The 12,319-nt window shown below is 38.1% G+C and overlaps 1 protein-coding gene across 7 annotated transcripts in view; it reads right to left on the bottom strand.

Annotated features, from left to right (window-relative positions):
* The window catches only part of LOC137046956 (rho GTPase-activating protein 26-like), a 176,951-nt gene that overhangs the window by 93,767 nt on the left and 70,865 nt on the right, over nt 1-12,319 (bottom strand). For all 7 annotated transcript variants that reach the window (XM_067424476.1, XM_067424477.1, XM_067424474.1 and 4 more), the window contains exons 3-8: nt 10,909-10,970; nt 8,226-8,297; nt 7,124-7,225; nt 6,791-6,901; nt 6,009-6,113; nt 1,792-1,921 (exon numbers count right to left, since the gene is read on the bottom strand). In XM_067424476.1, the coding sequence (XP_067280577.1) occupies nt 1,792-1,921; nt 6,009-6,113; nt 6,791-6,901; nt 7,124-7,225; nt 8,226-8,297; nt 10,909-10,970 (582 nt within the window). The remainder of the gene's footprint in view (nt 1-1,791; nt 1,922-6,008; nt 6,114-6,790; nt 6,902-7,123; nt 7,226-8,225; nt 8,298-10,908; nt 10,971-12,319) is intronic.

Below are 12,319 nucleotides of genomic sequence, written 5' to 3'. Positions count from 1 at the left end.
GCAGGGGACGTGAGGACTTTTCATACCCTTCCCACAGATAAAAAATGTCAACCGTTGAGGTTGATGTTTATTATAATCGGATACCACAACAATTTAATTCAAAATCGTTCGTTTGTTCGGCCCATTTCAAGCAAGCTTCGCTCAGTGTCTTAAACTGAAGAAAGGGGCAACTATATATATAGTCACTGTATACTATATACTATATAGTCTATATACTATACTATAAGCGTTTGTGCTTGCGGTTGCCAAAACATTGTAACAGCTGACTAAAGCTATGTGTCCATCAAAGCATTTTTAGCCAGCTGAAAACACTAGACACTTGGCTGAAAACGCCTCGCTGTGGGCGCTTAAGAACGTTTTTCAGTTGAGACCATAGACCAGGGATCTTCAAATCTGGCCCACAAGATCCACTTTCCTGCAGAGTTTAGATCTAACCCTAATTTCAACATGGTGGGTCTATGGGATTGACTCCCTTTTGGAGACTGTCTCTAGCTGCCAGTCCATGAATTGCAGTCTAAGTCACTTCTGTGCTGGTTTCAATAGAGACCACGGGAGGTTGCCGTATGGTTGAGACAGAAAATCTGCGGAAATATTACCAGTATCTCAATTCACAGATTGTTGGTTTCTGTACTGTTTCTATATAAAAATGCAGATATAATTCTTGTTTGCTTCTTGTTGTCCTCTGCTAACTTTGTACATGCAGAATGTGGCAGTTGGTCTGTGTTATATGTGTCCTGCCCCTCCTCTAATGTGATTGGAGGGCTGGGTAAAAAGTGTCAGTGATGAGTTCTGCATTTTACTCTACGTTGAAAATTCTTCAGCGATGGGTAGAAAACGGAGAGCGTTCACCGCTTAAGCGTGAAATAGACGCTCAGTGCCTCGTTCCGCTAGCCTAGAAATCTAGACTCACCCCAGCGGCAGCAAATCTAATCTGCCGTGAGTGTCGTCTAGCAGCTCTCAATAGACGTCTGAGCTGTAAAACCAAACTCTGGTGGGGCCAATCACATCGTGTATAGGGTCGGTAGGCGGGGCTTAACATAATGATGGCAGAGTTGCGTTTGCGTGCTTCTAGTAAACACAGAAACAGGCGAATGGCGGTCTTTCAAATCAGCTTTGACCACGACTCTGGAAGACTTGGAGTTAAGCTTTTCTCTGAGAAAAGAACAAAGAACGGCACTGAAGTCATTCTTAAGAAGGGAAGATGTGTTCTGAGTTTTGCCGACCAAATACGGCGAAAGCTTAATCTGTCAGCTAGCTCCGCTTCACCTTCGTTGCTCTAGTTGGTTGTAGTGCTATCTAATTGTGTGCAGAGGGAGTTTGAAAGACAACCGTTTATCCCGCCCCTCAGATTGAGCCCTGTCAATGGTGAGTTTCCAGACCAAACATCTTGATGTGGGTCCGGCTTTTCAGGCTATCGTTACGCTCATGGCCGTCTAAAAATGCGGCGCTCTCATTGAAAACAATTGGAAAAATATGCCAGCTGCGTGAAAAAAGTTTTGGTGGACAAACAATCTTAGATTTTTAATATTACATAAACACAAATATAAAGTAGTTTGAGAATCCAGGGAGATCAATGATGTTCAATGACATCCTTCACAATGTCCATGAAAACTAATACTTTTCTGAATGTTAGTATGAATGTTTCTGAATGTTCACCATTCAGTATTGTGGGTAGTGTAGTTAGTTAGTAATTGAAAATTAAACACAATTAAAAAGAAAATCACACTAACTTCTACAGAGGCCGGTGTGATCAGTTGTCTTTAGAGAGAAGCTCTACACTTTTCAACTTACGTTTCTCCTGCACAAACAGGTATCCCTGCATTGTGTGAGTACTGATGCTCTTGTGTTCATGCGGGTTTTCCTTCATCTTCTTCATCAAACACTCCACCTCTGAACGCGTGCTCTCAAACCGGTTCCTTGTCTAAAAGACCACAAAAACAATTTAAGGAGAAGATGTGAAGATTCTAGAATCCTTGTAAAAACTTGCATCTCAGTGTAAAAAAAACCAACAAAAAAAAACCTTACATGATGCCACTGCACTGCTTAAATATAACATAACTGACCAGACACACTGCGAAGTGGCCAGTTTTATGATAGTTATTATTTGTATCATGACAAACGGACATTGACTGCTCCAGTCAGGGGTCAGGTTTGAGTCATATCCTGTCCAGTGAACATACACTCATGACTTGAACATCGCAACTTATTTAATACATTAAAATCCACCTGTAGTCATTTTATCACTTAAAACTCCTCTTTGATTACCAAAATTAAATATTTAAATGTTTTTTTCTAGTGATTATTTTTATTCATGCCTTAAAATAGCTTGAATTGAAACTCTACACCCTTTGCTTTGTATAGTATACAGGATCCATAAATATGCAAATTAGCCCCATCACCACTCAGTCGCATAAGCTCAAAGATCCATTCAATCAACTTTACTGTATTAAACGCAACACAATGGCAAAATAACTTGATTTTAATTACAGGGGGTCTTTAAGGCTATATATCAAACTACAAACCCGATTCCAAAAAAGTTGGGACACTGTACAAATTGTGAATAAAAACAGAATGCAATGATGTGAAAGTTTCAAATTTCAATATTTTATTCAGAATTCAACATAGATGATATATCAAATGTTAAAACTGAGAAAATGTATAATTTTAAGGGGAAAATAAGTTGATTTTAAATTTCATGGCATCACACCTCAAAAAAGTTTGGACAAAGCCATGTCCAACACTGTGTGGCATCCCCTCTTCTTTTTATAACAGTCTGCAAACGTCTGGGGACTGAGGAGACAAGTTGCTCAAGTTTAGGATTAGGAATGTTGTCCCATTCTTGTCTAATACAGGCTTCTTGTTGCTCAGCTGTCTTAGGTCTTCTTTGTCGCATCGTCCTCTTTATGATGCACCAAATGTTTTCTATGGGTGAAAGATCTGGACTGCAGGCTGGCCATTTCAGTACCCGGATCCTTCTTCTACGCAGCCATGATGTTGTAATTGATGCAGTATGTGGTCTGGCATTGTCCTGTTTGAAAATGCAAGGTCTTCCCTGAAAGAGACGCCGCCTGGATAGGAGCATATGTTGTTCTAGTACGTGGTTGGCAAGTATATTTGGCCATGGGCCAAAAAAAAATGCCACTAGGTTGCGGGCCATAATTAGTCAAGGGATAATTTAATAAATAAATAAAAAATGTATAACTCAAAAATATTAAGAGGGTTTGAATAAGCCCATTATTGCCATATAAGCCCATGGATTGTTTGACTCATGCTCTTAACGAACTATGCTTTATTATTTCCACTTTCCATATTGTGAATAATGAAAAAAACATTATTTGCTTGTTACATGAAACCTATTTTTAACATCACGTAGCATATTTTTACGCTCAGAATTATTCCTTGGCATCCTCACATACTAAACTGCATTTTTTTAATCATTTGCGTGCTAGAGGTAAACGGTTATTATTACATAGATTGTAAGTGGGTGAAACACTCAGTTTCAGTCAATCTCACGTCAATCTTGAGTACCTATAGAGTAGTATTGCATCCTTCATATCTCCGAAAAGTCTTTAGTTTTACTATCTTTATAAAAGAAAGATAGGCTGTACCGAGTCTTTCCCGAAAAAACAGAGCGGCTGGAAGCGTATCGTGTGGGCGGAGCTAAAGAATGACGAGCGCGCAGCTACAGCACGAGAGCTTCTGAAAGCTGACATCATCGTGCGTGGAAAATAAAATGTTACCCTAATAAACCATTGCTATCAATCAGATTCAACTACATATATGATCCAGAATCAGATCCGGAGGCTGAAATAAATTGAACAGGAGAAACAGCAACAGCAGGACGTCCGCCTCTGTGATATGTACTGTATTTAGTGGCCTGTCAACATTTGTGTGTGTTTACTCGCAGTTTATGATGACATGATTCGGTTTATGGACTATTATGCGACTAAACCTTAGCAGTAGCAAGCAAAACGGTTTTGCACGTCAGACTAGTGTATAGAAAAAACAATGGAGTAAAGTTATTTGAATGAAGAAGCACACTTTGTGGGAACGTCCCCTATCCTAGGTTTATTTTTGGGTGGTTTTACAATAAACAAACTGACAAATTAGTCAGCTAAACAAATGTATTTAAACACAAACCATAGATCGCATGCTCCATTGATAAATTAACTAACGTTATACATGATCGTGTTGCTTACTGATGTTTACTTACGCGGCGATAGCCAACACAGACATTTGAAGCAGTTTTACTCACCGCCTGCTTCCTAAGCACGACCGAACCTTTATGAGACCGCTCCTTCAAAAACACACTTCTTGTTGATGTTGTGACGCTTCTTGTAATTTCCGCGTTCAAATCGGTTCAAATGCAGCGCTGCCTTCCCGGAATGCTATGCAGGCGCGTTAAAGTAGTTTGATGTCACACATAGGAATAAAGTGGAGCGCGGCGCGACAGAAGTGTTCACGGACGACTGGATCTGCACCTGAGAGAGTGTTTATGGGCGTGCATTTCCTCTCTCGCTCTAGTCACGCGCACGCACCCTACCGGGAGAAGAGCCCGTACGACCCATACAAGGACCTTCCGGTCTGTCGACGTCAAGCCGACCCATACTCGAAAAAAACTCTCCGAAACTTGTGAGAAACCGGAAGGAGTATTTGTGACACAGAATCGTCCAACTTAGTTTTAGAAACTTTCTCTATGTTTAGGATGGGAATCCAAGTCTTTAACAGTGTAAAAAGCTCAATATGCATGAAACAGCATTTCACCCCCCCTTTAACAACGAAAACAGGGCATACAAAGAAGAATGGGAAGATATCTGTGCGTTCATCCTACCTGGTTTTGTAAATGCAAAGCTGGTGTGTCTAATCTGCAATGAAGTCGTCACTGTTTGTAAAGCACCACGAGACGAAGCATGACACATTTTTTGCTGGTTGTCTTTTCAATCATTTTGATAAAAAGGAAGCTGACTTTGAGTTGTTATTGTTCACTTGTGTTGTGCTGAGGCCCTGCGATATAAGCAAACGTTTCAATGGTCTACTGTTCGTTTTATCATACCACACATTTCATGACGGCTCTTTTAGAGGCGTGTCTAGTGATCTATTCCACTGACTCTTGAATGTCTTTCAGAACTTTTCAAATTGAATTCTCTCAATTTATCCAAAGATAAAACATTGCTACTAAAACATTGTTGTATTTTTTTGAAGGCAAGATCGCTAAAGACAAAATTGATAAAAATTGTATTTTGATATAGGCCTACCTATAGGTTCGCACTGCTCTGAGCGGGGATCGAACTCAGGTCTCTCCGCACGGGAGTCTGACGCTCTAACGATGAGGCTAAATGCTGCGTATTCCATTGGCCACTAGATGAGGTGAGCGTCTCTTGAAATGACGGGAGTTTACCTGCACAGTTCTCATTAGCTCATCCCCGTTACACTGACAGATATGTTTCAGAACCAGCCGCTATTAAAACAATCTGCCAGATTTGGCAGATGCAGGCGCGGGCCAGATATTATCGTGGGCGGGCCACTTTTGGCCCGCGGGCCGCCAGTTGCCGACCACTGTTCTAGAACTTGGATATACCTTTCAGCACTGATGGTGCCTTTCCAGATGTGTAAGCTGCCCGTGCCACATACACTCATGCAACCCCATACCATCAGAGATGCAGACTTCTGAACTGAGCCCTGATAACAACTTAGGTTGTCCTTGTCCTCTTTACTCCTGATGACATGGCGTCCCAGTTTTCCAAAAAGAACTTCAGATTTTGATTAGTGAGTGATATGAGCCAATGTTTGGCATGACATTTTAAAATGTCTCACTTTCAACATCTGATATGTTATCTATACTCTATTGTGAATACAATATAAGTTTATGAGATTTGTAAACTATTGCATTCGTTTTTTATTCACAATTTGTACAGCGCCCAAACTTTTTTTGAATCAGGATTTTAATACTGCTTTTGTAATGTGTAATATCAACATCTGTGAGGGTCTGGTGTAAGAAATGGACTCACATTTTGAATGCTGATAGTGAGGTCTGTCTTGAAATGGTTGAAGTCTTTGGCCAGTTCATACCCATGATGATAATATGTAAATAGACCCTGTAGAAAAGCCAGCAACTACACACACCAACAAAGAGAAAAGCATGAAGAGGAATACAATATTATTTTAAAGATGTATAATTGCAATTATATTTAACACATTTACAGATTACTGCTACTGTACAACTAAATTCCAGGACTTTGCATGCACTCATTTTTTTTTTTTTTCAAGGACTACAATCAAAGATCTCACACATCAAAACAAGATCTTTATTATCGTTGAAATTCTAAAACAGTAAACAGATCAATAAAAATATACTAATAAAACTAAATTGTACAAATAAAGTGCAGCTCAAAGCTGTATTATATACTTGGATATTTATATGAACAATATCGCGCTCAGTCATGAAAAATGCATTTACTTTATATCTATATCAAACAGACTGCCACATTAATTTTGCATGAACATTAAATGTTACAAATTTAACAAAAATGAACATACATTTCATGATATATACTTTCAATAATTCAAGAACTTGTACCTCTTCATAAATATGCCAGTTTTCAAGGGTTTTCCAGGACTTACATTTCAAAAAGTCAAATTTAAGCACGTTTAGCACCTTGTATGAACCCAGAAATAAAAATTATAAGAACTTTACTAACAAAAATGTAACATGGGATACCATGGTTTTGATTTTTGGCAGTGCTACAGTATTTTTGAAGAACCAGTGAAATAAAATGTAATGATGTTTTACCGGCTCCACAAACTCGAACATTTTCCTTTCCTGGACTTCCTGCACTTTGAAGACATATTCCAGCGAGACCTCATAGAAGTGTTGCCTCACATGGTCCACCTGGTTATCCGCCTGGGGGAAATTTGTTTAGAAAATCAGACACAATACACAACTGAACAAATAAACATGAAATCACGTTGGGGGTTTGTGGAGTTTAGCCCCTATGTACCGTGGCAGTGCCTATGTAAACCAAAGGCATTGGCTATTACAAATGAAGACAAGCCTTTTAATACTGTACATTAAACTAAATAAATGCTAGTATTTAAGAACCACAGCATTGAAAGCAGAACATACTTCATGAAGGTGTGCTTCCTTCTTCTTGGCAGACAGACTGAGATGTTTTTCCAACACTGTACAGTACTTCTCCGTCTCTTTATCATATTTCTTTTTGGCCTCCTATGGGATAAAAAGGCAAACTCTGAGTCAACTCAAACATACAACAGCTATAAATGTAGCTTATGTGGAGAGTTGCACGTATGTACTGTGTGTGTGTACATGTATATTAATTTGAAATGTAATATATTTTACTTTTTGAAAGCAGTAAAGTCATTCCGGTTTAAAGGGCATGCATTCACTTGAATTAAAGTAAATCAAGTAGTGAGTTCTCATGATGTTTTACTTTTCTCTAGACTGTGAATACACAGATAACATAAATGCCTCTATTATTCCCAACTTATGAAAAAGAATTAGTGCTTAATTAAGAGCCTAATTGTATTGTTTGTGCTCTTTTTGTGTGCTTCAAATATTTTAAAGTATAGTTTTATACAATATGAAATAAAAGACCACTTAAGTGTGCTGAAAGAGAGTACACTTTCATGACTACATTTCTTTAGACACTTACGTCCACGTAAGTACACTTTGTAATAGTATAAAATTGTTATTTAAAGTATATTTTATACTATAACCTATGTATAGTATACTCTTTTGTCAAGGGCGAGGGTGTGTAGAGAATCCACAACTCAGGAATCAATCGCCTCCAAGCATAATGGAAGAACTTTAAACTTTCAACACTGTTTGCCATTATATTTTAATCCTTGTTCCTTTTTTTTTAAAGAGATATGTACAACCTGTTATATGTATTTAATTGAGCAGGTTATTGTATACCGTATTTTTATTTTCATCATGAACGCTAAAATGAGTGCTTACACAACATGACCAACAGATGGCAGTGCTGTTTAAAAAGTGAAGGCATTTTCTTAGAAACACTTAGATCTGTTATTGCTCAGCCAACATGAAACCTTTACGTTCCGTAACATTAACCATAAGTGACAAATGTGCCTCTGAACAGGGTTCTTTTTCAATAGCATTGATGACTGAAAACTGTTACAATAAGCCTATCTCTGCTATGAATACCATAACATCTTAAAGCAGTTTAAACAGGCACTTCTACTCTCACCTTTGCAGCTGCAATCTGCTCCTTTCTGAAGCGCTCCAGCGGCAAGATCAACACATCTGTGGCATTTTCAATCTGAATAGACACAAGTCATTGAGTTCCTTTCATTACTTATACCCAAAACTGACATTTCTGTCAATGTATACTCACCATCAAGACATTATAATGTGCCTTATATGTCTGAATGTATAATGTCTGTATGTATGTCTGAGAATACATACTCAATCATTAAGACCTGGGCTGGGCTTATTTGTTACTTTGTTTGTTGTTTAATGACACAAAAGGTATATTTTTGGCAAATAAAAGCTCTTTCACACCAAAAGTGAGATAGCCCGAGGACTGCAGAAGAATAGGATACAGGAGTAGAAAGTTCAAAAACTCTTACAACAGTGATAAAAACGTATTCGTATGGTTGAATTGGATCATCAGAGGTCATAGACAGGAGAGCTGTTAGTCAATACATGGGAAGCAATGCAACTTGTGTTTGAAAAAGTAACGCAGATATACTTGGTAAATGTAAAAGTAATGCGTTACTTTACTAGCTACTAGTTAAAAAGTAATCTGATTACCATATGTAACTTGAAATACTTGTAATGTGTTACATATATATCAATCCTGGATTGTTGGATATACATATTGATACCTGATATAAAGTATGGTGTGAGTGCACATCAGCAAGTTGCAACTTTGCTTGAAAACCATAAACCACTTGTTCACACATTATCTCCATCGGACAAGTGTGAAAAAACAAAGTCACGCCCACAAGCTCAAAAATATACCTAACATGTGACAGCTAGCAAGATACAAATGCTTCAGCAGAATATATACACCGATCAGCCATAACTATGACCAAATATTGTGCTGGTTCCCCTTTTGCTGCTAAAACAGCCCTGATCCGTCAGGGCATGGACTCCACTCGACCAGGGATGGAAATTAACTTTTTTGTCCACCGGCCACTGTGGATGGTGGATTTCAAAATCTACCAGCCACTCCATGTTTTTACCAGCCACTTTCTTGTTTTTAACCGACAATGTGTAACTGCATGTGAAAAAATGTATACTACAAGCGCTACAGTACTTAAACAGTTTATTTAATCTCAAGTCTCAATGCAATACTGACATTTTTTCTTTCTCTCTTATACACACACAAACCATGAACTGATATACATTTCATTAAATGAGTAGGGCTCTGTGCGCTCTGCTCTTTTTTTTACCTGGATGTGGTGTTTGGATGATTCGTGGTCTTTTATGGCTTCCAGTTTTATGTTTATAATCCCAACAATGAAACTACTAGTTTTGGCATCTTCTGAAGCGTGTTGACGACACACCGAGCAGAACATTGTCAGAAGGGATGCACCGAAATAAAAATGATTGGCCAAAACCGAAAGAGTAAAAGAAATTATGCCAATTATCCATTGCATTTATGTCTAGCCTAATGCTATGACTGTGTAACTTTACTAAAGATCAAGGCATTGCAATTGCATTAATTAATATTAAAGTTTCAAATCAAAAATCAATTACAAATTATGCAAATATTTATTTAGCACATTGCAATAACCCACAGTATAAAATAAAATTCAAACTAAAATGTTTAACTTGACCTCACTCTTGTGTACATTAAATAATAATAATAATAGTTGTACTGGCCTGCAGAAAGGTACAGAAATTGGTAATCAATAAATAAAGTAATCAAATGTTAAATAACTGCATATTTAACTGTTTAAATTAAAGATTAATCCTTATTAAACTTACAAAAGCTATCCAATCAAGAGCATTGAGTGATGTACTTTTCTTTTGTTTGGCATTAAACAGACAGCATTAAAGGCTACTGTCCCTTTAAGACTTTGTGCAGGATATGCGTCATCTTTTGAGACTTTCTCGACTGTATACAGTTCTCTTAAGGCATATTCAGACTATGTCTGCTTGGATACTCATCAAGATGGAGATGTCAACATACTTTTTTGTGGGAGTTTGTCTGTTTATTTGTCTGTTTGTTTATGATCATATTTGTTTATGATCATACAGACCCTCAGACTGAGATCTGGGGAATTTGGAGGGCAAGTCAACAGCTCAAACTTGTTGCTGTGCTCAAACCATTCCTGAACCATTTTTGCTTTGTGGCAGGACGCTTTATCCTGCTCAAAGAGACCACAGCCACCAGGGAATACCGGTTCCATGAAAGGGTGAACATGGACTGTGACAATGCTTAGGTAGGTGGTATGTGGTGTACTCTGGTGTATTCTGGCATATTTTATTAGAACCAGCATCAACTTTGCAATTTGGAGATGCAGTTTTTGAAATCTGACCCAGTCGTCTAGCCATCATAATTTGGCCCTTGTAAAATTTGCTCAAATCCTTACGCTTGCCAATTTTTTCAGCTTCTAACACATCAACTGAGAACAAAATGTTCACTTGCTGCCTAATATATCCCACCCACTAACAGGTGCAGTGATGAAATGAAGAAATAAACTGTTATTCACTTCACCTGTCATAATGTTATGCCTGGTCGGTGTATATATCATTTATATCATCATACTGTCCAACAGGTTCTTTATGTAGGTTTGAAATCACGTTTTGTTTTTTGTTTTTTTGAGTGAACTATTCCTTTATTCCTTTAAACTATTAGTGATAAGCATAATGATAATGAAGTTGATGAAGGTGATGAAAATGAAAATGAAGAAGCTCACCATTCGAGTCCTCTCATCTTCCAGGTTTTGTAAGACTCCAGCAAACTCCTGTAGTGATTTAGCTTTGAAAGAAAAAAAAAATATGAGACTGGTTATAACTGATCCTCTGTCTCTCTAACAAAGAAAACAGCTACACAAATTTTGAAGGAGGATTCAACTGTATTACTTCACACATGGTTATATCAATAAAGAGTTCCTTTTCCAAACTCGTTTGCTGATTAAGTTCATTTGATGTACAAATACACGACAATGGACCCTTTTTACATAATACTTGAATAACCCCTATTGGAACAGACCTTCTCCAAATAATTAAATCAACAACAAACAAACAGAACAAAAACAAATCAATCAATAACCCAAAACAGAAATCACAGAAAGTCTCGTCCGCAGGAAAAAACTTAAGGATTATACTTGAAGCTTGAAGCTCAGACATGTATTGCAAGAAATGTCCCATATGCCTTGGCACATCAGTCTCTTCCTCAATGATAGCCCATCCACATTATTCCCATAGCACATGGTGATGAACACGGAAAGAATGCCCATAATCAAGAATCCTTCTATAAAAGAAAATACAAACATTCATTCTATCAACCCACTTAAAATGGGGTTCACGACAATCTCAAGGCATAATAACAGTTACCTCATGACTAAATTTCACATATAACATTAAGCATGAAATAAAGTTATTCAATATACATCATTCAGTGGTTATAATCAAACATTACTTACAATTGAGCATCAAACAACTAGGTTTCCCAACAAGGATGTTTCAAGGCCAAGAAGGAACACAAAGCACACCATGCTGTCCTCTGTCTTACTCTACTACTTCCTCACCTTTTAACCATACCAAGGGAGCACTCTAGGACCCCCTGGTGGTGAGGATGAAAACTACAACCACTAGAACCTTGTACAGTTCATGACACTGTTACATACCCTTCTCCTCATTGGAAGGCTTGACATAACCATGGAAAGGCTTCAGGTTCTGTACATGAAAGATGTCTGAATGATCAGGGTCATCCAAAAATGCAACAGAACAATTAACTGGACCCAAACATTTTATAATTTTAGCTGGACCCTTCCACTTAGGAGCTAGCTTAGACATAAACCCTTCGCTGGCCCGTGACAAGGGATGAGAGCGCACCCATATTAAATCCCCAACCTGATACTGAGCATGTTTTCTACGAAGGTTATAATAGTGCCCTTGCTTCCTCTGAGCTTGCTCTACATTCTCTTTCACCGACTTCAGCAGGTTCTCGTATCGTTCCAGCACTGCATAAGCAGGATTACTGGGATCAGGTGGACTTGACAGGGCTCGCTCTACTGGTCCTTTTAGTTTTCGCCCTAAAGCGATTTCAGCAGGTGTAAACCTAGTGGATTCTTGCCAAGCTGTATTTATGGCAAACCTAAATTC

The sequence above is a fragment of the Pseudorasbora parva genome, chromosome 18, assembly GCF_024679245.1.
Source record: "Pseudorasbora parva isolate DD20220531a chromosome 18, ASM2467924v1, whole genome shotgun sequence".
Lineage (NCBI taxonomy): Eukaryota > Metazoa > Chordata > Actinopteri > Cypriniformes > Gobionidae > Pseudorasbora > Pseudorasbora parva.
The sequence above is the reverse complement of the archived record's forward strand: the minus strand, read 5'-3'. Positions and strand labels throughout refer to the sequence as shown.